Source organism: Petromyzon marinus, chromosome 22 (genome assembly GCF_048934315.1).
Source record: "Petromyzon marinus isolate PM22_M1 ecotype Great Lakes invasive population chromosome 22, UKy_Petmar_22M1.pri1.0, whole genome shotgun sequence".
In the NCBI taxonomy this organism is placed as follows: domain Eukaryota; kingdom Metazoa; phylum Chordata; class Hyperoartia; order Petromyzontiformes; family Petromyzontidae; genus Petromyzon; species Petromyzon marinus.
The window spans coordinates 11,927,261-11,954,532 of record NC_133688.1 but is presented as its reverse complement, the minus strand read 5'-3'; the positions used below and the strand labels follow the sequence as shown (position 1 = coordinate 11,954,532).

The following is a 27,272-nucleotide window of genomic DNA, read 5'->3' as shown; positions in this document are numbered from 1 at the left end:
CCTTCCAGCAAGGATGCAGTGCAAAACTCCAGACCATCTGCCTATAATTACCCACAGAGTTTAAACTGCAGAAAAGGCAGGAACGGCGAAATAGATGGTGTGTCCTGCCCGCATCGACATCTGCACGCATTAATCAAAACAGTGCTCGCGTGTTTACTCTTTGAGAGAACCAAAAACAAAAATCGGCCGTGCCAGCGTTAGTTGCTATACCCCTGGATGGATATTCTCACCGCTGGCTGTGAGCAGCCTTGTGAGGACGCTCGCACGATCGGCAATTCTCGCTCAACGAGCTCAGTCCAGCCGACAAGTGACGATTATTCGCCCCGATGGTTAAATTAGTCCTTACGATGCAAGGTCGAGATTTGATTCTGGAATAAAATGTGTTTTTTTTCTTCCCGATTCACGGTTTCATTTATGAAGTTACTCATCCATTCCATCTCGTTTGTAGCGTGTAGAGTTCTCTGTAAGTCAGTCGATGCGTTAACGTTATTCTGTAAATTACGAAGGTCAAAAATTCTCAAGTATTTACGTGCGTAGTTCAATTGTTATTGTATCGTCAGCGTAAGAACATTGTTCCATTGATGAATATTTAGTTTAAAGTGCCCTAAAAAGTTGGGTATATCTGATCGCCGTAGAAATGTAAAATATCAATGTTAAGATAAACTCATTGTCTTTTGCAAAGGGCAGATTTGTGCCAGAATGGCACAAATCATGTACAAAAATTTTAAATTTACTTGACAAGGGATAGTTAATAAAGTGCAAAGAAACAATAGCAGAATCACAAGAAGAAAATATGAAAACCAAATGAAACGATAATACAAAAAAATAAACACTAACACTACATGCAATGCAAACAAATATATACTTATTCTTGGTTCTTTCGGTAAAGTCACATAGAAGGGAAACAATAAAATAATAAAAATATAAAACAATTAAATTCTCACGACGTTTCGACTGCAACACAAGCAATCATCATCAGGTGTGAAAACCACAGCAAGAAAAAAACGCCACTTTTTTCAAATTTTCTTGCTGTGGTGTTGCAGTCGAAACGTCGTGAGAATGTTATTGTTTTACATTTGTATTATTTTAACTGTTTCCCTTCAACGTGACTTTACCGAAAGAACCAAGAATACGAATCCCTGCAGTCACGAAAGCTTTAAATCAAAATATATACTTGTTAAACATACATATCTACAATTTCTGAAAGAGCGCATTCAAACTGATCATTATTCCCTTTGCATATAAACTCAAAATGACACTTCGGAGTTCATGTACGGCTTAGATCAGTAGTTCCCAAGCGGTAATCTGGGTACCACTTGCAGTTTGGAAGGCCATGCGAAGTGGTCCCGTCTTTCGCCAAGCGCAGCGAGTGAAACTTCACAGGCCTTTTCTGTGGGTTTCCTCATCGCGGTCCGAGGGGCCCCGAAACTACTGGCCTGGGCCACGTGCACCCTCGTTAAGGGCTGTGAAGCGAATGTCAAAGTGGCGCGAAGGAGCTACGTGTGGGCACTCAATCCCCGCTGGCGGTCCTGCACCGGCAACGGAAAATTCCACTCCATTCACTGTTAAGGGTCCAGTTCTTCATCGGGGTAATGCTAACGGCAAGCCACAAAGTGGTCCTAGTTATTTCTACCCCGGGGGGGGGGGGGTGGGGGGGGGGGTGATAGGTTGAGTCAAACCACGACCGAGATTTGAACTTGCAACGTGCATATTGTTAACTCAAGCGCCCCATAACCACTACACCACCTGGCCGGAAGTTAATTAGGCTCATGATTAATATTTATGAATATCATTACGGCTCTGTGTGCGTGTACCAAGCCACCACAAAACGATAAAGGGCACACATAAACAACATTGTATACACTACGACCAAAAACTCGCTTCAAGAAAAGGCGACAACATCAACGAACACAGCAACGCGAAGGGAGAAAGACAAAACCTGCGGCAGAGCCCCGTGGCGTGGGAGTTGGAAGGCGCGCACGGGGGAGGTCGACAGTAAATTCCCGCGCGGCTCGCGAGCTGCTACCGCGTCGTTGCTTTGGCGAGCGTAAATCAAAAGCCTCGGAGAGCGAAACGCCGGTGGAGCGAGGTGGTCTGGGCAGCGGAGGTATCGATACGATAAAGACAGACGCGCCTCAGCTACTCGCGGCGGGCCAATCCGTCTCTCACCCCCCCCCCCTCTCGCCAAATTTGAAAACCTGCCGCAACCGCGCAGTCAATCGATCCATCGGAATGCCCTCTGGCAAAGGGGGAGAGCTGGGAGGTGAGAATGTACGGCAATGGGGGGGCGGGGGCACCAACGGACGTGTGCGTGCCACATCCCTGTCACCTCTGTTGCTGACAAGATGGTAACACGGGAGAACATGAACACAAATATGGGAGTGTCTTCCTGGGAAAACTATTTAAAACTAAACTTAAACTAAACTTGATTTGAAGCTTTCGTGACTGCAGGAGTTACTCGGTAAAGGTATAAAAAATAGAAGACTATTTCTATTATTTAATTAATTTTTCTTTCTACGTGACTTTACCGAAAGAACCAAAGCGTTAAACTAAACTATTTTATATTTGAGCAGGTAAGGCCCGCTGAACTATACAGCTCTTTTTCAGAAGCGACCTGGCCACAAATGATAGCTCAACGAAGTGACTTATCACATGGGAACTTACAGCAGTCATATACTCTAAACACGTGTTTCTAAATGTGCAGGGAAAACCCGAAGGAGCCATAGAAAATTCCACGCGACCAAGGGGAGAGACACATGCAAACCCCAAATATACAACAGATGTGGCAGGGTCAGGATCAAGCACACAACCTCCTCCTGTATACCAAGCGAGGTAGTTAACCAGCTCGCAACCGTGGTGTAATAGGTTTTTCCACTGTAATGTTCGGGCCGAGTTAACAGCGCCCGGGCAAACCTCTCGACTTGCCGATTTAAGTCGAAGCAACCAGCAGATTACGGTGAGGCAACGTCAAAGAAAGTTGATCCCCTTTGGCGTGCGGGGGAAATTTTGTACCCAAGTACCGCCCGGCCAGTTTTGAATTCACACCAACAACCCCGTGCAGGAGGCCCAAATGTACACCCAGGTACAAAAGTTGGACTCTATTCAGGTTGTGTAAAATCATGGAACATACCCACCACAAGCCCCTGCAGGTCACAGCAGCAACAGTGGGGGGGGGCGGGCAGGCGGGGGTTACGCACAACCATCCGATTTAAGGCACACATTTAAACAGGCGACGGTATGGATATATTAAATGTCAGTGCATTGGAAATTCTGCAACAAGCATTATTTTGCTTGACTGTTGATTTACAAGTGCCGATGTTCGAGTATGAGTCAATCTAGGGGAAGCCCAAGCCAGATTCAGAAAGCAATAGCCAATTACCACCAGGCGATGAGCCATGTTAGCGGAGGCTCACGACAGATCTCGATTGCCACATGGGCACCGGGCGCTGTGCATCACGGCCAGGAGAATTGGACCAACATTGTGTGCATCAGGATGTAGTGTGCGCTGCACAGTGATCTTATGACGTGCCATGCAAAATCACTGGCACTTGCCACTGAGCGGCCGTGACATCACAAATACACGCGTGTTTGCACGCACACACAAACACACATTCAGGCTGACACACGAGCTAAAACATTTGCTGGAATATCATGCTTTACCAACTCCCTTTATCCCAACATTTTAAATGCAACAAAAGGGGCGGGTTCATTATTTAGACGTGAATCAGCGGCAGCAGTGGACAGCTCAATACACTACGAACACCTATGGGAGTCGAGTTCGACTCCTGACCACGGCTAAGATCACTGGTGTGTGATAAATCAGAACCAGTCCGGGCTGCTTGCCTCCTTCACCAACGCCGCGCTTGCCGGCATGGTGAAGTACACTCAAACAATCTCCATGACTGACAAGGCGTGGGGGGAGGGCTTCGTGCAGCGGTTTGACAAAAGGCGGTGAATTATTATTTTGATTTTTGTCATTACGACAGACATCCTGCGCACAAAACCCACCGACAACGACCGATGACACAAAGAGTTAATTGGCAGAAAGGGGGAGAGACATGGCGAGAGGGGGGGGGGGGGGATGCTGGGGTCCCTGACGGTACTTCCCGCAGAGCAACCTTTAGATGAAGCTAATCTGTATGCGGGTGGTCGGCCTGTCTCGCTCATCAGGCCGGCAGCGAGCTACGGCTCCCGGGCTCCGGCAAGGGGACATTATTAGGGTAATTAATCTGCCATTAACCAACATCGGCAGCCCCCCACCCCCCTTCCACCCAAACTGGCACAACGGCATGGCCGGCAGTGTGATGGTTTACGGGCGCCGACCGTGGGGGCGGCGGCGGGGGGGGGAGGGTGAGCGCATTTCTCTTAAAAATAATGTACAGCCACGATCTATCCACTGCTGGATGGAGAAGACGCCCGTAAATCTCCCCACCCCCCAAAGCCGTCGCCGCCACTTTCTTGTGCTCACGCTGTGGATCTCCACGGCGGACGGACCCCTGGCGAACGTTCCCTCCCTCCTTTGGCTGTCACCCCGACGCTGGGCTCGACCACCGGCCATCGCCCAAATCTGGAGACGTGTCCTGCCCAAGGCACACCTTTCGCTTCTGAAATATCGCTTTGAAAAATAATTGTACTGCAGTCCAGCATCCGAACGCAGGAATAATTACGCTTTGTCCGAGCGGAAAGTGGATCACAAGTATTTTTAATTTCCTGAATTGTTTGGTGCTGCTACAAAGGCAGCAGGGGACAAATAATAACGAAACCTCAACACGTTCGTCAATAACACTGTGGACCTAAAAGGAAAATTACGCGTGACGATTCAGGTGAAGGTCCTTTTTCACAGCACGTAACATTTGATGTGCTAGGAAGAAGGAACAATGTGTTGAATGTTCTTGTTATTTTAACAATATCTACGAAGGTAGAACGATTGCGTTTCATCACTGAAAAGGAAATCACATTTAATTCATGTTGTTCAAACAAAAAGAACCCCTGAGCCAGTTTTGATTTTATCGAGTTGCATCAGAGAGGCCATTCTGCTTCCTACAAATTAACATTTAATCAAATTTCACCAACAATTATTTTTTTGCGAGTGCCAAAGCACGCTCGCGTGAGCGAGTGAGTGAGTGAGTGAACGGATATTTAACGTGAACATTGATTTGTGATTTACTTGTCTGTGAACTCGCGCTTTAATCTCTCGCTGGATCATGCCGCACGACTTCTAAGCCGTCACTTGATTTTAATGAGCGAGCGTTCACATCGGCGGTCACTGTCTCATTAGCCAAAGTGGTGTAAAGTCCTGACACGACCTTCACTTGACACTAGGGGGCGGGGGAAATAAATCTGTCAACCCATAAAAATATGATAAATCTCTTTGAAGTGCATGCTACAGTAAAACAATGTAACTCAGGTTGTTACAAACATTGTTTTTTATTTATTTTCAGAGCGCTTTACACTTACGCGATGTACATCAACATAACTGTGCGACGCTGCTCATTCTGACAAAATGATCTGTCGCTTGCTTGCTTGCTGCTGCTGCCTTGGCAGTGGCGCACAATTAACAGAAAGAACTCAACACGTTCATCAATAACACTGCGTGTGTGGTCTTAAAAGGAAAAGATATAACAGGCGACGTTTCGGGCAACGGCCCTTATCTTCCTAGCATGTAAGAATTTTTATGGAGTCTTTTTTTTAATTTTGAGAATACTTTTAAAAACGGATTCCTGTGCTCACGATAAATGCAATGAATCGCGAATGTAGCGATCAACTGCTCTCCATTCACACACGTGTTCCCCGATCATTTAATGTCAACCGTGCAGCCACTAGAGGCGCTTCGATGCATTACGATGGCAAAAAGAGGTTAAATTCTCGAATAGAAATGCGGCCCCCAAATCGAGACACTTAGTGGAGCCACGAGGTGGGCATATTAATCATTGAACTTTGAGACAAAAGACGAATTTGATAAAGTCATGTCCTGCATGCTCTGAATTGGAAGTACCATTCACCAGCGAGCCATCTTGTCACTGACAGAGCCTCATTAGAACAAACGCCAAATCCTACAAAGCAGAATTAATTACTCTACACAGAAATTGTTCACAAGTAACAGCGAGTCAGCAAAATAAACTCACTGATAAAAAAAGAGATCGGGTTGAGACTCGAGCAGGAGGAAGCCAAGGTGTGGACTCAAGAGGAGTTCACCATTATCATCTTTGCTTCATTGGTATTTGATATGCTTTTGTAATTTAAATGACCCAGGTCACACTTGCAAATGAAGACTCCTGAGATCTCGAGAGATCTCGCCTGGCTAAACAAAATCAACTTGAATGCCGTTCGTGCCAGTGCACACCTCCACATATTTTCCCCTTTTCTTCTGCCAGATCTCACAGCTGTTGTGGGGGGAGTTCACACCCGACCCCCCAAGGTCTGTCCTCACAATCTCCTCAACCACAGAGTCTGGCTTCCGTGCTCGGCCACGACCTCTGGGTGCCACTCCAATAGCTGTCTCGGTGACCTCACGAGAGCTCCGGGTGTAACGATCTTCCCTCCCCTTCTCGATTCATCGCCGCAAATCTGTCCAAAGAATTGTTGCTATTTTTTGACACTGTGGCGAATGCAGCTGCCTCTAGTGGCTGGAGGGATCAGGTGAAGTCTGAGCTTGGCTCTGTTTCACTCCAGCGCAGTCTTCGAGACAGTCTGGTCCCTTCACCTGATGAAGGCCGCTTGTGTTGTGGCCGAAACGTCGTGATTTTTGTTGTTTTATTTTTTACCTACGTGACTTTACCGAATAGAACCAAAGAGTATGGATCCTTGCAGTCACGAAAGCTTCAAATCTAGAACATGCAATATATACAAACTGAAAAACACTCAATCTTCAATACGCCATTCAATGTGTGCATAATAAGCTTAAGAATCAATATTAACGGGTGAACAGATACAGGGTTACATTTGTAATAACAATAAGTGTCCTTTTTTTTACCCGGGAAAAAGCCTGAGCCTCAAGATACGTTTTTTTCAGGAGGTTTCTGCACTGGGATGTTCGGCCAATTCCAATAATGAGGGTTCTGCATGCAGGAGGAAACTGGAGTCCCTGCAGAGAATCCACACATACGAGGAGATATTCACTCAAATCTACACACAGATAGCTTCAAGATTCAATCTGCTGTGTACTGACATCTCCTGGCCACCTCGCAGCCTAAACCTGTGATCCACCAAACCTTTCCACCTACGCCATTTCCCAGCCATCAGACCCCGCTCTTGCCAATTACTGCTTAAGACCATAATATAGTTTTTTTTGGGTTAGATCGCGTAAATATGTGTCGTTAAACCGGCCACCACCCGACACAGCCAATTAGTAAGGTTTGTCACTAAATCAAACATGCCAATTCATTACTAGTGCAGCACACCGGTGTGTTGGAGAGTAAACCCACAACATTTACAATCTGTGTAAGACGTTTCGCCAGTAATCACAACTAGCATCATCAGGCGACAACCACATTTGTGGAGAAATCCTCCCGTTTCTGTTTAAGACGTTAATTACCCTTCTAGTAACACCTGCTGCCCATACAGACTTACTTTTTGATAACAGTCAATGAGATGTCTCTTACTAGGGGACCACAAGAGATGGTGATGGCTTGGGGAGGAGGCCTTCACCCAGCAGTGGCCCGATCATGGCTGGCCATGATGATGCCCGTATTCCGTGACCAGGATGTGTGGTGGTGCGGCGAGAGGCGCTGGATTGCGCCATCGCGCAATAAAAAAAAATTTTCGCACAGCCTTTTAATCTGGCAACCGGCACACGCTTCCCGAGTTTCGGAGCGAGGCGTCGTCTCTCCCCGGAAATCTCAGAGTCCTTCCCTCGCGTGACCAAGAAGCCACGGCGAAAACATACGACGGCTGCCACCGCACCGTCCCAGCACGCCGCAATTACCCTAATTGCTTCTCGCACATACAGCGGTTATTTATAAACTGCTTTCACTGCAAAGCAATTTTCAAACCGTGCGTGCGCATGCCCCCCACTTTCCTTCGCCGTTTCACCTCCCCGTACGCCCCACCGTGCCCAATCAACCACGCCCCCCCCCCCACCACCATCTCCGCCAATCCTACCCGCAAGAGTCTGCCGGGCAAAGCTATGCCTCTCTATAAGTGTGTTGACGTAGAAGAGCATTAGCTAACTCACAAGGTGTGAAAATAACTTTGTTGCTTTGGGTTGCCCATGTGGCAACACATTTAGTGTGTTCAAGCCGTATAATAATGTTTGTGTGGTGAGATCGCTCAATATGTGTGGAGACCGGGCTGGTTTGTTGAATTTCAAGGTTAAGATGATGACCCAGCGATGGGTTTATCACCAGCTGCATGGAGTTGATCAAACGGGCAGTGAAAGCACACTAAAGTGGGTAAAATTGTGAAGAAGTCTGCAATCAGCTACGTTATAGGAATTATCATTTACAGATCTGTAACTCCTCTGTCTTCCTGACGTCTCCTGTTGCTGTTGCCAATTTCATTGGGAATGTGCAAACTATACAGCAATAGAGTACACAAATTACTGTGCACGTGTGTGGGTGTACAACCCTTTGTCAATCCACTGCTGGATAAAAGCCTCACCGAGCCACATCAGTCACAGGGGGGTTGTGTTTTATCAGACTCCAACACGTTGTATCTACGTATGTAGAACTTCTTTCGCACCATACAAAGACAACCATGCTAATCGGAGGTGCGGGGGAAGGACAATGTTGCTTCGCATGGAATGATGGGGGGGGTAGGGGGTGGAGCGGGGCAAGAGAAGTTCAGATATCACTGCCACTGACAGAATCCGTGACCGAGAATCGAACTCGCATCACCGCGTACGCGACGCAGAGCGCTAACCGCTGCGTCTACCGCTCCCACTCATACAAACGCTGCAGACGCTATTATATTTGGCAAGTGTAGTTCCATCCCACGACGGTTCTCAAGTTTGCCCACAGTGACGTTTAACGGTGTCGCCCGCAATACGCACCACCCACGTCCCCCCCCCCCCCTCCACCGCCTCCTTCCGCCGCTCCGTAAAAGCGGCGGAGCTGAGCAAGGAACTCCGAGGAGAAGCGTAATTTCCGAGCGCGCGCGCGAGCGAGACCCGCCGCTAAAGATCTAAAAGCTCCCCTTCGCCTTCCGCGCGCGCTCCACCAAGGCCCCGGCATGTTTTTTGGATCGCGCGCTAATTGCGCCGCGCGGCAGTCGCGCGCCCAAACAGAGCCGTGCCTGAGCGCGCCGCGAACACCAAAGGTGCGAGCATTAAGTGGTCTTTGCTGCCAGATGGCGGCTGCACACAGGGCTAGTTTAAATTAGGCGGAGGAGACGCTGCGATCTGCCCCGGGAATCCGCGTTCGTCACAGCCAGCTGCTTGCCGCCGTATAAGAGGACGTGGGCGCCGGGTTATTTATTTAACGAACCCAAGTTGCTTATTAGAATAAATATTTGGAACGGAGGGGAGGGGGGGGGGTGGGGGGCAGCTTTTGGGGGTCAGGTCTAATTATCCGTACGGTCTTAGAAGCTTCTCACAAACGAATAGCATAGACGTGCTTTGATGCAACAATTAGTATATATCAAAACACCACAGGCACGATGCATTACTATCAAGTTTTTTTATTAGTTGTTGTAACGTTCTTACCCACCCCTAACTGGGCAGCTGTGAAATAGAGCTTTATAGCTCATCGGATTCCTCCAGTATAAATAAAAATTCTGATTCATTGAAACTATTGAAAAAAGTTAAGTGCCCTTGGGTAGGATATGATGGCCGAAGGGTGAAGAACAATAACAGAGTGACAGCCACAAAATCGAACACGTCCGAGAGGAAGTCCACAGGAGAGATGGAGCGACGAAATTAGTTTGTGTGCAAGTGCGAGGTGGATTGTTACACGCAAAATCACAAGAGAGATGGCGGCAGCTGAGGGGAGGCCTTCGTCCAGAAGCGGATTGACAAACAAGCTGGGAGCGAAGTTGCTTGAGACGCGTCAATTTCTCACCTAGTTTATTTCGTTCTGTGGAAGGGAACGTGGAGTGGCCAGAAACCCCCCACCCCTTCCCCTCTCCACCCCCCCCCCCAACCCACGTGCGGAACTGGAAGTCACTGTAAACCCATTCAAAAGGCATCGGCAACTTACTGTGCTCTATTGCAGAGGTTCTCCAATCTTTATGCATCCACAGAGCCACTGCCCATCCTCAACAAATATCTGCAGACCGCCGTGCAAGTCAAAAAGGACGGATGGTGTTTTTTGTTCAACAAAACTTAAAACCATCTGCAACAGTTCCGTGGACCACTTCCCGCGTGCGGCCTTGTGGAGGAGCACCAAGCGGCCCACGGACAGCAGATCGTAAACAACCGCACCACCGTACATTATCACCGACCACCGTCACAGCTCTGCTGACGCGGGGCCTACACAATCCACCAAGCACAACTCCCCAAAGCACTGAATTTCAGGCCCTCCATCCCGACAGAGGTGGCAAGTGAATGACGGGGCAGTTGAGAAACACGTACCTTGGGGGCATCTTGGGTCTGGGGGAGGGCGTTGGGGTTGGCAGCTGGGGGGCGCTGGGCCCCCTGACCATGCGGTAGGGAGACTTGGGAACCCTGCCCAGCTTAAACCACAGCCCCATGCTGTTCAGCTCCCTGAAAAAAAGGTATCAAAGACAAAGATCCCCCGTATAGCCTTAACATACTTTTGGGGAGGTGCTGCTCACGAGAATCTACGAATGCTGGCACGGTACATGAGGGGGTGGGTGGCCAGCACCACACCCGACCGCCTTTGTCTCCCCAGTGGTGCTGTTTACACACCGCACAAGGTACTCATCACACTGACATATACACACCCACATTTAGTTCTAAGTATACGTACCGAATGAGAGCACAAAAAACCATCAAGTTACAATTAGGCTAATTTGCAAATAAAATATCAATGCGATTAGGTAATCATTTCTGTCAATAGCAGGGTTTGAAAGTGCGTCCCTGAGTATGTGAATAATAAACGTCACTTGATGGGACATTGTAAGTAGTTCTGTGAAATCTGGTTCAGCAGGCTATTTTATCGCCCACAGCTCTGTCGTACTCAACATTTCCAAATGCACATGATTTGGTGACGCTGCGTTTGCAATGATGCAAACGTATAAATAATAAAAAAAACCTCAACACGTTGGTGAATAACACTGAGGCCTTAAAAGGAAAAAAATAGAATAGGTGATGTTTCACAGCAATGGCCCTATTTCATATCACATACAGAGAGAGGCCTGACAGTGCGTGGCTAAGAGTTGGTGACGGCAACATGAGGACTGATGCGCATTAAATCACAACAATATTTTCTGGTGAACCATTTTTTTTTTATTGGCATATGTAGGTTACTCCTGTTCCAAACAAGGGCCACTGCTCGAAACGCTACCGATTGTACGCAGTGTTATTGGAAAACAAGTTGAGTTTTTTTAATGTTTGCCAACGATAGAATTAATCTCAAAGCAGCGGGCGCGACCCCGACGACCCACTCTGTACAGCCAGCTCACGTACGGAGCTGGCGGACAGCGCGAGCGTGTCCAGCCGGTGCCCCGTGCCATGTGCCACCGTACCCGATGAAGGTGTAGTGCGGCGGGGGCTGGCGCGCCCGCCCGTTGACCTTGACGTCGCAGACGGCGACCTCCGTGGAGTCGCGCGGGATCAGCTTCACGCACAGGCGCTTCTTCTGCAGCGCAGGCTCCTCTGCGCGGTGCCACATGCACAGATACAGCGATGCACTAAGACAAAGGTCCCCCTGTGTAGTCTCTAACACACAGTTGGGGCGAGCGCTGCTAGCAAGCGCCTCTCATGCTCGGCGGGGGGGGGCGGGGGGGTAGTGACCGGGTACAGCCGCCTTCGTCTCTCCCGTGGTCGTGTCTACACACTGCACCGGGCACTCGTTTCAGGCCGAGTTGACCTAGAGGAGGTCCAAAACCGGTTCAGATATTGTTCGTAACCAACGTTGACTGTGGCTAGGAATTGAACACAGGAAACGCTGGGTTGGCAGCGCAGTAGTGCGCTAACCACTGCACTACCGCGATCCAATCACACACTCACTTCACCACTGTTGGCATTATTCGTTGGGTTTCTGGTTGTAAATAGGAGAAACAACTCGGCGAATTCGTATATAGTGAGTCACCATCGCGTGTTCCAAAACAGTATTGTTTCTGTTTAGCAGCTTCTTCTGGTGATGTGTACTGTGATTTATGGGTTGTTGTTGCATTAGTGTCCTTACCACAGCCGTCTACAATTAGTTGGCATTTAAAACCTAGTCACAACATCCTTAATACATTATTTTGACTCCATAGAAACTAAGTATTCATCTTTATCCTGTCCGTGCACTGGAATATGTTTTGTGGAAGGACGTACACATTATATTCTTGGTTCTTTCGGGAAAGTCACGTAGAAGGGAAACAATAAAATAATAAAAATATAAAACAATAAAATTCTCACGACGTTTCGACTGCAACACAAGCAATCATCATCAGGTGTGAAAACCACAAGAACATTTTTAAAAAGAAAATTTGAATCCCTGCAGTCACGAAAGCTTTAAATAAAAATTTGACGTACACATTATTTATCTGTCCCATCAATTTTCCAAAACAATGTTTAGTCGAAAAGATAACTGGAATGCGAATGCACGAAAGGCGAGCATCGGTGGGGATTCAACTGTCATACGAATGTGACACCCCACTACCACCCAGGTAAGCAAGGTACCTGCAGGATGTAGGTTATTTCCGACCTAATCATGTAAAGGTCAAGTATTCCACTTGAATACTCATTCCATCCCATACCCAACAAAACTCTTTAAAATCGATCTGATCAAACATCCCATTCAATGCAGGAGGAGCCCTTCACGAAATAATTTTGTTATTCAGTGAGGTGTTCTGAGATAAATGATATGACCACAATGCAAACGCAGTGATGAGTAAGTGTGTGCGCCCCTCACAATCGGGAGGTTACGAGTTCAAATCTTGGTTGGAGGTCGACTCGGCCGGCCCATCATCCCTCTCAAGTCGAGAAAATGAGTACCATTTTAAAACGTAAATCAACAATGGTTGCCCTAAGGAGAGACTCTCTCCCGCCATAGGAACGTGGAGTTTTCACCACTGGTGCTGAGCTCTAAACAGGAGATGAACATTGCCTCAATGCTCGTTTGAGCAGGAACTGAGTGAGCCGAGTTTGATTGCTGGTCGTAAATAACATCAATGACAGATGGTATCAATGCCTGTCCTGGTTCACCCCTAGTTAAGCTCAACCGTAAATGAGTAGCCGGAGTGGTATATGAACATCTAGGAATAGAAACACCAAGGTGGCCAGGCACAGTGCTGTCCCCAGCACCGTCTATTGTCCACGCCAGGCCTTAGCAAGTGCTCTCTAACAGCACTCGACGTTGCAGCTTACCAAGCCAAATATATCTTGCATTTATTTTGTTTACATATCTGTTGCCTTGAATAAAGTGGCCTCCACTGTGGGAATGTGAAGCTTGCTCCGCTGCCTTAGCAACTGCCAAGATAAACGAGTGCCGCCCCAATGTAAATTCAAGCAGACACACTCTGACAAGTTCAACTCCCGGTCCTGGATCAAATAAGCCCATCATTTCCTTGGAGCTGATTAAATTATTAGCACTGTCAACAACGGTTGTCCTATGGGATGACACTGCCCCCACTGTAGGAACGTGGAATTTCCACCGGTGGCTCGTTTGTCCATTCCACGCTAAAATAAGCGCCGCTGGCAGATGACGTGCACGTGTGCTAATGCGCCGATCGCCAAAGTTGGAAGAAGAAGAAGAAAAAAAAGACACCTTGAGCAAAAAAAAAACACACCCGGTGACATATAAGCTGGGCGATGTGCATTTCACGACAGCCATTTACCAACAACGATGAAACGCTGACGTCCGTTTGAATATTTCCCGTAAGCTGGTGTGACGCACCCAAAGGTGGAATATAAAAACATTACAAACAACCAACGGTGGCGGCCCACCGAGGCCATCGGCTAGGGTAAGTGCAAGTACCGGACGTGAGCCTACGTTTGCGACGGGTTAGAGTAAACACATTCATCTTTCCACAGTTGGGGTCCGCGATATAGTCAAGGGCACAGCGACGCGAGCGTGCGTAAGGCCGTTGCGTCAACAGCACAGGTGGCGGTGCGTGGGCCGTGCTGTGGCGTGCAGAGCGCGTGACCTTGTCGAGGGGCTCAAAATAATCACGCGGGTGTCACCGCAGCGGATACAAAAATCTAAATAAATAAGCAGACCATTTTGTTTCTTTTATATATCCGTCTCTGCGCGTTAAAAGAAACAAAACGGATTTCTTGCACAACTCATCAGCCATCACAGCCTTCCGGGAGTCCATAATTTCAGCAGAATTATTTCAAGACAAGCACACTCTGTACCGGTTTTGACGTAGTGTATCATCAAGTAAGTCTGACTCTGCCGATAAGAAACTGTATGTCAAACCCGGCCCAGAGTTCGGGTTAACTGAAATTAAATACTCCCAGAAGGCCATGCAGCTGATGAGTTGTGTAAGCAATACATTTATTTTTTCATATGGAGAGATGGATACATGAGGAAGACATTGTCTAATTATATATTTTGTCGAAAAGTAGAAGCTTGTCAGCAAGTAGACTGCTGGGGTCAGCTTCTTAAAACAACTGAAGTACAAAATGCCCCCTTTAGCTCCTATTTAAATCAGTGTCTTTTCAGGGAAATTTTCATTTAAGGGGTCCGACATAACTGCCCACTGAGGGTTTGTGTGGGAATTCACAAACGAATTCGACCAAAAAAATCGCCAATGTCATACGCGGACCACGATTCACTGCTGCCACTGTTGCCAGGCGTGTGTGACTGTGTCGTTCACAAAAAAATATACACTGTGCGAGGAGAGGTGTAGCTTGGTGGCCCCGAGGGGTCACAGGGACCACGGTTGGAACCGCTGAGTTTCCGCGTTTGAATCTGGGTTTTTTGGAAGGCCACTATTAAGCTGGGTGCTCAGCGGTAATGAGTTGATGGTCTCGGCCTGGTCACAAATGCTCGGATAAATAAAATCCATCGCATGTAATTTGGTTTTGAACTTCAAGCCGCCATGTTCAAACTCTCAAAATTACAAACACCAGGTTTACTGTCAAGCAATAAACATATCTGTCAGCAGCAGGGTGTGAGAGAACTACACCCCGATTAAATTTTGATTTAAAGCTTTCGTGACTGCAGGGATTCATATTCTTGGTTCTTTCGGTAAAGTCACGTAGAAGGGAAACAATAAAATAATAAAAATATAAAACAATAATATTCTCACGACGTTTCGACTGCAACACAAGCAATCATCACCAGGTGTGAAAACCACAGCAAGAAAATTTGAAAAAAGTGGCGGTTATTTTTAACGTTAGCACCACGGAGAGAGATTTGACAGTTTGTTCAGATGGACGAGTCCATCTATGTTCGGAAAAGAGGAGGGGGGAGACGTCTCTGATGATGATTGCTTGTGTTGCAGTCGAAACGTCGTGAGAATTTTATTGTTTTACATTTTTATTATATTATTCTTTCCCTTCTTCGTGACTTTACCGAAAGAACCAAGAATATATACACCCCGATTGTTACCTTCTTGTAATTTCAAGTCCCCATTCCCGGATGGGATTGGCTGCTCAGATTTTCTTTCTCCACGAGCTTAAATTCTGCACCTCTTCTCTATTCCCAGCCACTGTCCTCGTATCTCGTTCCACCGTAGCCTCCCATCTCACCCTCGGTCTCCCTCTTCCCATTCTGCACTGCACTGATGGCAGCTCCACATCCCTTCTAGACTATGGGTCTCGATGTGAGTCTGTGGGTCTCTCATCGCCACAGCCCTTATAGTTACATATTCTTTGTCCCTTCTCAACAGGTGCCCAAACCATCTCTCACCTCCTTCACCTTCTCGAGAATATCAGTAAAAAAAAACCCTGCTAAAGCTCCAAATTCTGCATTACCCCTCTTTTCCCTTTGAGATATTCCCAAACAATCTTCTCACATTCTAATCTCTGTCCTGGCAAGCAATCTTTCTCCTCCTTCCTTACTTCATTCTTTGTATCAGCGTTTCTACACCATGTACCAGCACTAATCACGTCAATCTTCCAAAGTGATCGTTTCACTGTTTACAGTATTTGGCTGCTATAAATTTACACGTGATAAGCCACTTCATTAAGCTATCATGTAGCCAGCTGGCTCCTGAAAAAGAGCTATATAGCTCAGTGAGCCTTACCTGGTAATACAATACATTTTACCTTCCAGTATCTCTGGCATCTTTGCATCAAATACAACTCCTGAAACCTAATACATGTAATCTGTCCTGCTTCAACAATCACTCACTATTGCACTTAAATGACTGACCTCGGAGTGAATAAAAATGTCTCTTGAAGGAACCTCATAATAAGTTCTGCGATATCTGCTTCTTTGGCCCATTCTCTAGCACACGGGGCGAGGCACTGCTCCAAAATGTATACTTGGTGTTGTGACATGACACTTACAGCACTTTTGGAATATAAATGTGAAAAAACGAGACAAACTAATAACACTACATGATTTTGTTTCGTTCAAACTAATATATCTACATCGGCTTAACCAGGACAAGTAAGTACCGATGTGAACAGGATTGATGAGGGCAGACAATGCAGCTTCTTTCACTTTTCTTGACTATGAATTCCAATGTCGGGGTATTGGTATGAGAGTGGATAGGTGACATACATACAGACAAACAATGAATGGACAGGTTACCAAGGCAGCCATGTTAATGGACAGGTTACCGAGACACATATTTGAATGGATAGGTGACAGACAGACATGTGAATGGACAGTTAACAGACAAACAATGAATGGACAGTTTACTGGTGTAGACATATTTTTAGCTCTTTCGGGAAAGTCACGTTGAAGGGAAACAATAAAATAATAAAATATATATAAAACAATGAAAATTCTCACGACGTTTCGACCATAACACAAACGGTCGTCATCAGGTATGTCGGTCTGCATTAATTTATTTATTTCCTAAACGGCGCCTTTATTTATTTATTTAAAATCCCGGCAGCGCCACACGCAGCGATTTGCCAGTTTATTTAGAAGAACTAGTCCATCTATGTTCTGAAAAGTGGAGGGGGAAGACCAAAAATTAATGTATGCTGTCTGAAAGCCACTGTAAGCATGAACAATCAATTAAGACCTGAAATGGTTTATCAAATCTTTCCAATGATTGCTAATCCAGAATCCATCTTCTCGGTTTAAATTGTCTCTGTGCTTGTATATGTGGATAGCCTCAAGAACGAATCTCTCATGGTAGCCAGGTGCCTTACATTCCAATGGACAGGTGACAGACAGAAACAATGGACAGGTTACCGAGACATGGGCGCACATAAATGGGCACCCAGGGAGAAGACCAAAATCCAGAAGTGGGATACTTTATCAACAGACCCTGGAGGTACGGTTTTGCCTCTGCAGCAGTTATGGAATCTGGCATTGGGAAGGCAGAAATGGTGAGATATCGTGGCATCACTGACTGGCATTAGCTATAATGACCTCGTGATTTGTGAATAAATAAAAGCTATGCCCAGAAAAAAATAAAAGTTCTCCCAAGTTCCCCAGTAGAAGAGATAAGAATACATCTCAGTTGTACTTCACCTGCTTAAATAAATCACAATTAACCGAATTACAGTAAAGGAAAGGTAGGTTTGTTTTAGTTTATGAGATTGCTCCCTTTTTGCAAGTGTTGCATTGATAAATGCTGATACACACGAAGAGATCATGTATTTGCGCATATATCACATCTATACGGTTTCACAGACACAAGCAATAATTAATATAATGGTCCTCTTTACCATCACAGAAATGTCCTCGTGTGATTAACAACTTGCGTCCCACTTTAGCAAAGCAATTATTTAAAACTTGAACAAAATAATCATGCAGTAATTACAGCTTTTTGAAAATTAATCTTCAAGAGCAAGGTAGAGGTTTTTTTCTGATAAATGTGTTCAATGTTGGTCTGCCAGATGCTTAAGCGGACAGATTAATTTGCCGCGCATTATCAGAACGTTCTCCAAATTCAGTGACACACACAGATATTGCCTTTGCAAATTTCCAATACATTTCCATCATCTGCACAAAAATAGTATCACCATTAAACAATCATTACATCCAATTACGCAGACGTGTACAATTGTATTTGATGACTGTCAAATGCCAAGCTTCTCAAATGGGCAATAAGATTCATAAAAGTCAAGTCAAAGCACCTCTGCGCAAATGAGAAATGGTGCAGTGCTCATCTTTATATCGTTATAGGTAGCTCTGAGCTTGTGGTGAAAAGTCCACATTCCCAAAATGAGGAGGGGGGGGGGGTAGTGTTTTCATACTAAACGAAACTTTTTTTTTATTATACCAGGTTAGGCCCACTGAGCTTTATAGCTCTTTTTCAGAACCAACCTGGCCACAAATTGTTGCTCAACAAAGTGGCTTATCATGTGGAAAATTATAGCAGCCAAAGAACACGTGTTTCTAAATGTGGAGGGAAAAACCAGTGGACCTGGAGAAAAATCCATGCAACCACGGGGGGGGGGGGAACATGCAAACTCCAAATATACAGGCATCAGGGTCAGGATTGAACCGACGACCCCCTGTATACCAAGCCAGGCGGTTAGCATCTCGCCACCATCGCACCGACACAATCACCAAAATAAAGCAAGCACTCCCAAATTTTCGTAATAATCTGAAACATCCTGAAATCAGGCCCAGATATGAAGTTTTGGTAAACCGAAAAAAATGTAGGCTTGGATTGACACTAAAGTAAGATGTCACGGAAAATGACACCGCTTGTATTCTGTCATTTCCCCAAATGATTGGTATCAGCCGACTTCACTGTTAACAGAGTTAAGAAACTGTGGTGATGCTTCTGCTGCATTGGCAGTGGTGTGCAAGAACAATTCACAAAAATAACTCGCATTCATCTTTAACACTGCGGCCTTATAACAAAATATATATTAGGTGACGTTTTGGGCAATGGACCATCATCATATCACAAATATATTAGATTATTAAATAAAATAAACAATCCAAAACATCTGAGATAAGATCCAAAATGTCCCTTAAAAATATTATGTTTAAAAAAATCTGAATCTCATCCCTACGTATACAGCTATACACTTTTTGCACTTTAAATTTTCAAAACAGACATCCTATTAGGATGCATTTTGGTGAAACCTGCCAATCTAATTATCCACAAGTCTCTCATTATACAAAGTTAATGACTGCCAGAAATACAACTATTCTACAATGCACTGATGCACTCGTTTAGAGCAATTCATTACAATGCCATCAAAGATTCGCAAATAAGCTCATACACACACCACCAACTTAAAACTATCCTTCGCGTCCCAATTTAAAGCCTAATTGATTTTCAACAATAGTTCCGGAGGATTTTGCCACGTGAGATGTTTACCCAATCATTTTTTTTTGAGGGGGGAGGCGGGTGGACTGGAGTGCCCAGAGAAAACCCACACATGTTTGAGGATAACAATGCACATATGGTACAAAAAGGTTTCATAGTAAGGTTCCTTTCCACTGGAACCTTGTTTCCCCTGTTTACATTTGTTTGCTGAATGCGTTCGACGGTGGTTTCATAAATGACATACCATCCACCAAACCACCTCCAAACCGCTGCTACACAGACGTGCGTCAAACAAGGTGCGCGTCATCATGGTGACATTTACATTACGTCCGCAATCCCTGGACCTGAAATACAGGGTGGATCAAAACTTGAACTCAGTAACCTTGAAGATGTTAAGTGCCTTGCTTGGTATACAAGAGGTCGTGGGTTCCATCCAGACCCCGACGCATGTTGTAAATTTTGAGTTTGCATGCTCTCCCCGTGGCAGTGTGGATTTTTCTCTGGATCATTCAGTTTTTTTTCCCTCCACATTTAGAAACAAGTGTTTAGAGTATTTGGCTGCTATATATTTCCACGTAATAAGCAACTTTGTTGAGCTATCACTTGTTTCTTCTGAAAAAAAAAGAGCTATATAAGTCAGTTGGACCTTACCTGATAACAAAAAAAATATTAAAAAAATAGTTTAGTTTAACTAAATTCACAGGTGACCGTGAGAGACGTTTGGATGGACAGCTTACTAGGACAGACACTTCATTGACCGTGTAAACCATAAAAACTTGGGAATTTGTGTGTGGTGCAGAACAACACTTGACTGCATTTACGCTTGCATATAGCGGGTAAACAGCGACTGCAGCGGCACAGCTGGACGCACGCTTACATACTCGAAATACAATTACAGCGGCATTCTGAATATATATATGCAGCACTAAAAAGTGATGAAAACACGCAAGCCCTAACAAACCAGTGTCCACTGCTGTGGCAGCTGTGGCTGGCGACAAGGGCAGAACACGCAGCGATAAACAATTAATTTTGTTACCGCTGTACCACTACCGTGACACACGAAGCAAACTTAAACTCTCTCTTTCGTGTAAACATCTTCATTTATCTTTCTTAACATTGAAGCAGGAAAGGGCCTATCAAGAGAGACCACTGTTTACAAGGAAGGCCTGGCAGAGAAGAGGAGACTCCAATAGTTTTTCTAGTTTAGTTGCCTACTTAATTTTATTATTTGTTCTGGGCTTTAATATCACCACTCAATGATATACTCTTGCGAATCGCGTCACGGGCTTTTAATGGTTTACTTTAAAGCCTACAGGGTGTTCCCCGTAACACCCTCGGCTCATACAAATCAGAAGCAATTGACATTTCACATCTGCTAAAACCGGCTTAATTACAAAGTCTCGTCCATTCAATCGGTGCGCTTTATAGTATAACACAGGAGTCCACTGAATCTCTTTCAAGGGAGACTTGGGTCAAGCTCACCACTCATCGGGCAAGTCTTTGGGACATACAAGGACCGGCAGAGAAGACCCTCGATTCAGGACCACGAGCCGGGCATGGCATTTGCGTGACTTCATTTAAACTGGGCCAGCCGTCCCGGATGGAAAATAACAAAACCTTGAGCACCGTCATCGTTGCCTTGGGGACCGGCAAACAAAGAGCGGAATGGTAGCTTATGAGCCCACTGCACGGATCAGTGTGCACATACTAGAGGACTGAAGTCACGGGAGATGTCATTGCCAAATGTGCAGCGTCAAACAAAAAAAACTACCCTGAAGTCCTTTTTTTTGTCAAACTTTGCCGGCGGTTTGCGACTCTCCTTTTCCGTAACCCGTGCCGAGCAGGCGCCAGGCACACCAGGCTTCTTGCCGAGATCGGGCTCTCGTCTTTCACCTCCACTGCGGGAGATATTATCTAGAAAAGAAGCAAGGTTGGCGTGACACTTGAAAGGCAAAGCCGGACGCGGCCCGGTCGCTCGGGATCGCGGTGGCCACGTGCAAGAGCACTGAGCCAGCACCGCTGAGGCCCTGGGTTTGAATGCAGGGAAGCGGCCACCTGAGAGCAGACCGGGTTTCTTACGTCCAGCAAAGTTGCACCGTCTCAGCATGATCAACCACATTAGAGCTTGGCGATTCCACACGAAATTTGACCTGGAATAGCAATTCTATTGTTGATACGTAGCGGGTTCACAAACCATGGAAATATTGGGGAGGGGGGGGTCAGCAGAGAAGGGGGGCAATCCATGGCGTTGGCCGTACCCATGTGATACGTTTCTATGGGGATTCTGGTCAAAAATCACCACCTCATTTTTGGGTCAACAATCGGCACCAGCAGGACTACCACTGGGACCACCACGGCTACCCCACTGGGACCACCAGGACTACCACACTGAGACCACCAGAACTCCCACACTGGGACCACCAGAACTCCCACACTGGGACCACCAGCACCCCCAAACTGGGACCACCAGACATTAAACTCCAATGCCCAGTGTGCAAACTTCGTCTGACTCCACCCTAACCCTCAGCTCATCATCCCTACCGGGGTAAATAAAACGAGGACCGCATTGTGAGGAAGCCAACAACGGTTGTCCATTGGATAGACCGACCGCCATCGTAGCATTGTGGAATTCTACCACACGCTCACGGCTCAAACAATGAGGGACGAAGACCGCCTCAGTACTTACTTGGACAGGAGAAAGAAAGGGCGGCTACGTGGTGCTTGTAGCCTCGGCTACTGCCAAGCGTCTGGCATGTACACAGGGCGGCTACGTGTATACAGTATGACCTTTGCTAAACCCTTAGTGCACTGTGCTTCGGAGCAGCGCATGGGTAAGGAACATGGGCAAGGTTGACCTACACTAACCCGAACGCCACGCTGGACTCCGGGGTGGAATGGGACAAATTCCACTCTCGAGGCATCGCCGATACATTTCAAAGAAGGTTCTGTCCAGCTGAAATAGGTGATGCTTAGCTATGATAAGCCGAACATGGCCGAAGCTTACTTAGGTTAGACTTGCAAAAGATTCGAAACAAAATCCCTTTCTATCGCACGAATCTTCCATGGCAGAATCCCTGTTAAGAGCCCCATTCAAGAGAATGGAGATTCCAACACGGAAATCAGAATCTTTATTTTAGAGATGAGAAATATGATGAGTTACGAAGCTCTTTTTCGCAGATGTCCAGTATGGGCAGGAATGACCGACAATAAGAGAAACAAAAGAAACGCGAAACGTGAAAGAATCTCAGCCTAACCACACATTGAAAAGAAATCGTTACATTTTGGATGTGCATCTTTTTAAGCTTCGCCGTAAGAGGTTGCGTGGCAGATTGGACAGCGTGATTGCCATTGCCACACTTGTTCAAAACGGGGGAAAGATCACAGGGGGTAGAGGTTGTGTAAGATATACAACCTCTAAGAATGTCAACAAAATGTCACTGTCAGGCAATTCACACGGGATGTTTACACGTGCTATCATAGTAGCACACAAACTTACAGCACATCTGTAAAACAATCAATGAAAGGTACAAACGCTAGACACATTGTAAAAGCTGTTAATGTGTACAGGGCGTAGGGCAGCATTCAGCAGTGGATTAACAAAGGGTTGAATGCGAACATTGTGTAAATGGATGTATTTGAAAAGATTGAAGATTCTTGTTCAAAAGCACAAAGTTCGCACGCCTATGCTTGATAAGATCTGGACACGGTGACCCTGGACATTGGTGCTATTGCTAAACATAACACTACCTCACCTCCGATTGTGCAACACACGTGTGTTATTCCTGGAACCCAGCGAACGCCAATTAAAAAATAAACTATTTCCTATTTTGTTAGGTAAGGCCCACTGAGCTAATTGGCTCTTTTGCAGAAGCGACCGGGCCACAAATGATGGCTCAACGAAGTGGCTCATCACGTGGAAATGTATCGCAGCCAAATAATCCTAAATGCACGTTGATTATAAATGCGGAGGGAAAAACCTGAGAACCCAGAGAAAAATCCACGCGACCACGGGGAGAACACGTGCGTTAAATTACTACGCACCCCATACATTTAGGAATGAAAAATGTAATGCTTTCTGTGGAGGGCAGTCAAAAAGGCTTGATTATAATGTACATTTACAAAGCACCACTCCCATCAATGCACTGTATTCTATTACAAATGAGTCCGTCCCATCAGTAGAAATATCGAGGTACTGTGGAGGAGAGGCCATGGCAGAGTGGCATTACACTGCAGTCTGCATGACTGTCGTCTATGTGGGAACTTATAGCATCAGCCAAATGATCAGAACACACGTTTCTAAACATGAATGGTAAAACCGGAGGATCTATAGAAAAATCTATGCGACCACGGGGGAAGCATGGAAACTGCAAATATATGGGTGTTAGGGTCGGGATCGGACCCACGACCTCCTGCATACCAGGTGAGGAAGTTAACATCTCGCCACCACAGCGCCCCAATTAGCCAATGCCTCACAAAATTATATGGCCTCCTGGCAAGAGGCGGACCGAACACGTTGTTTAGGTGTTGCACAATTCAACCGCAGTTGAAGGTCACTTGACCTTGCTCGCAATGTCACATGGACTGTGAAAGATAAACTGCAACTTGACTTGAACACAAGGATCTATACATGTTACACTTGCACACTCTCACCTACCTGCTATTCACATGTGCGCCCCAGATTTTAGTGAACAGTGGCAAAATGGTTATCACACTACTGCTGATATCGGGGTGACCAGAGTCCAATTCCTGGACATGCATAACATGAGTGGCGAATACCTAAACTGGTCCTGCACCTTGCCTAGGTTGACTCAGTCTTAAATTAGTACCTGGTGCAGTGTATAAACATCAGTTACTGGGGAAACAAAGGTGGCCGTGCATGATGCTCGCCACACACCGCCCTCATCTTTCGGCATACTGGCCTTCATTAGTAGTGGTCGCCGACAGCACTTGCCCCAATCGCTCTATACAGCAAGAGGGACATCGTTGCCTTTTTGCATTGAACATTAACACAGACAGTTGGTACTGAACACAAATGACAGCCTCGTAATACAGTGGCTCTGCCACCACTTCCATAGTAATTAATTGGGCCACTACACAACACGGCAGACCATTATCATTACTTCTGCAGAAGGCTAATAATCTGGAAGGACTTGAGTCAGCAAAGACGCTTGCGATTAGCGGGCTCAGTCACAAGACTGATGACAGAGGCAGTGCACGGACACAGCCCGGAGACCCTTGCGTGCGACCCACCCTATCTCTGGCAACGTCTAACGCCAGCTCAGCCTGGCGAGGAGCAGATAAAACGGCCGCGTATACCCCGCGCACAGGGGTGGGGGTGTGCGTAGAGTGCCCGGCGGTCTCCCAGTGGGATGGATACCCTCGAAGAGATGTTCAAATGTATGGTGATAAGCAGCATTTTACACACGATGACCAATGCTTGGGCATGAATGCAAAACGTGTATTGCATTGGCGAAGGACTGTGAATGCCGGCACGGCGCACGATGGGCAGTGTGGTCAGGACAGCAGAGGCGGTTCATTTTTAGTTGAATTAGGGGAATGTCCTGGTATTGCGTGACAGACAGCCACTAAACATGCACTCTCAATTAGGGTACACGCATCAACACTTAGCCTCGAGCACACAATCACACAAATCAACAGGGGAAAAGGGCCCCTCCCTGTTTATCACCATAGACCACACAGGCCAGAGCTGTTAGTGAGCATGTATTGTGCCGATACTTGCTGTTTGTATCGCGAATGATGTAACCGTGATTGTAACTAACATCTGTACTGCACAATATCTGTACTGTCGCAGGACACCCATGAATCAGAGCCTAACATCTTATTGGGCCCTTCCCCCTGGAATGAATAAATAAATAAATATCCTATCTATCTTCATAAAAACTGTTAATCCAAACCCACAGCTTAAGTCTAAAATATATGTACCTCGGCTGTGTTTTGCTTCCCAGATCGTCTGATTGTGTGAAACTGAATTAATGATTAACAAAAAAAAAACACTTCAAAGTTATTTCTAATCTTGTCATTATTGTACTCCAGTTTTGTTGCCAAGGTGTCATGAATGTACATTTGAACACATCGATGGAGTGACGCTACTTGAGCGATATGGATAAAGTGCCAAATTGACATTTTAAGATCTTTGCATCTCATGAATGAAACTTTCAAATTAGCGTGCAACAGTCTGGAACGAAAGAGCTAGGTACGAATCCACACAAGCTGTTTTCGAATTGAGTCGTCACCCGGACAGGTGGCTCAATGGTCGAGCGAGCAGCTCAGTGGGAAAGGTTGCGGAGTTCAAATCCTGGTTGGCGATTGACTCGGCCCATCATCCCTCCGGGGTCAATCAAATTAGTAACGCTGTGTGGGGGAAATCAACTGTGGTTGTCCTATGGACAGACTCGCACACCCCGCCGTTGGAATATGGAATTCCCAGCACCTACTCAGAGCTGCACACGGGCAAAGAGCACCGCCACAGTGCTAATTCAAGCAGGAAATCACTGACTTCACTTCCTTTAATGGCACAGACATTACTAATACACTAGCTGTGACATATCCATAAACATTTATGAGTCTGCCATGCAGCACAGCAGCCTGTGATCATTACTTTTACGGGTTAGTGCTCCAGTCATTAATATGACCATATAAACTTACTGCATATGCATATATCTTAACAGTTATTGGGGTTGCAATTCACATTGTGCTCGAATAACTACCATTAACTTGATTACGTAATTATTTGGAAAATCGATAGGGCATAATGTGCACCTGTATTGCCCGTTGCAGAGAAACAATTCCATATTGGAACAAATGTGCGTGAACATTGAGGCCAAATCTCCGGTAACCGTGCCCCCATCATCACATCTCAGAAGCTGGATAACACACTTGGATAGGCAACCACCAGGCAAATTAGGTTGTTTGTAGGCTGCTGCGGGGCTACGTGCTTGCCAGCAGAGTGTAGCAAATTGTCGCGCTGTACTCCTTATGCTTCACACCTTCATCGGACGCAGCACTAGCCAGCGTAGTGAAGTACTTCAAAGGCCCTCAACCAGCAACGGATTGACAAACGGGCCGCGCGTGTGCACCGGAATATTGTAAAAGTTACTCAGCTTTATGTCTTTCAGTTACACGTCCGCGCTTATTACTGTACCCCCCCCCCCCCCCCAGTGAGTGAGCGTGTGGCTCTGTGGCTCTGTGGCAAGTGCATGCGGCCACTAGGGCCCTTGGCGGCTCACTCGTGTCCAGGGTGTCCTGCACGGCCATAAATCCCACGGGCAGCGTCTCCTTCTCTCCCACCAGCTTCATGTCCACCACCACGTTGTCGCCATGTCCCTGCGGGTCACACGCACACACATCCCCCGTTCAACCCCGATACGGCGGCAGTCAAGCAGCACGAGCTGTTAGCGAGTGCCTATTAACCCTTTCCCATGATTGGTACCGAGGCTACCATAAAGCGATCGTGTCGCTACAGTTCTTTGCGGCGAGTAAAATGTCTTTAAAAACAACGGCACTACGTCTCTCTAAATGAAATTAACACCGAGGCCGCTAGTGCGTTCCGAGATTCAGCTGCGAACGGGACCCCCACCCCCCCGCACCCTGCAACTTGCAGACACGTCGGAATAGGAAAGTGTTAACGGACATGGCATGCCACAAACGAAATCAAACGAATGCCGTTGATTTTGTACGATAATATCGTACCGAGGCTGTCTGTCCTGGGCTGTCCAAAGTGAGTGGTGAAGTTTCGTTTAATAATGGGGGGGGGGGGGGGGGATGAAAAATACTTTAATATTAAGGTCAAGCCCATCATTATGGCACTCCAGTGATGTCACAGCCATATTATTACTGCAAAT

At 46.3% G+C, this 27,272-nt stretch overlaps 1 protein-coding gene across 10 annotated transcripts in view; it reads right to left on the bottom strand.

Annotated features, from left to right (window-relative positions):
• Positions 1-27,272, bottom strand: part of MVB12B (multivesicular body subunit 12B) — a 139,347-nt gene that overhangs the window by 74,584 nt on the left and 37,491 nt on the right. For all 10 annotated transcript variants that reach the window (XM_076068722.1, XM_032959043.2, XM_032959035.2 and 7 more), the window contains 3 exons: positions 26,658-26,754; positions 11,584-11,713; positions 10,508-10,639 (listed from right to left, as the gene is read on the bottom strand). In XM_076068722.1, the coding sequence (XP_075924837.1) occupies positions 10,508-10,639; positions 11,584-11,713; positions 26,658-26,754 (359 nt within the window). The remainder of the gene's footprint in view (positions 1-10,507; positions 10,640-11,583; positions 11,714-26,657; positions 26,755-27,272) is intronic.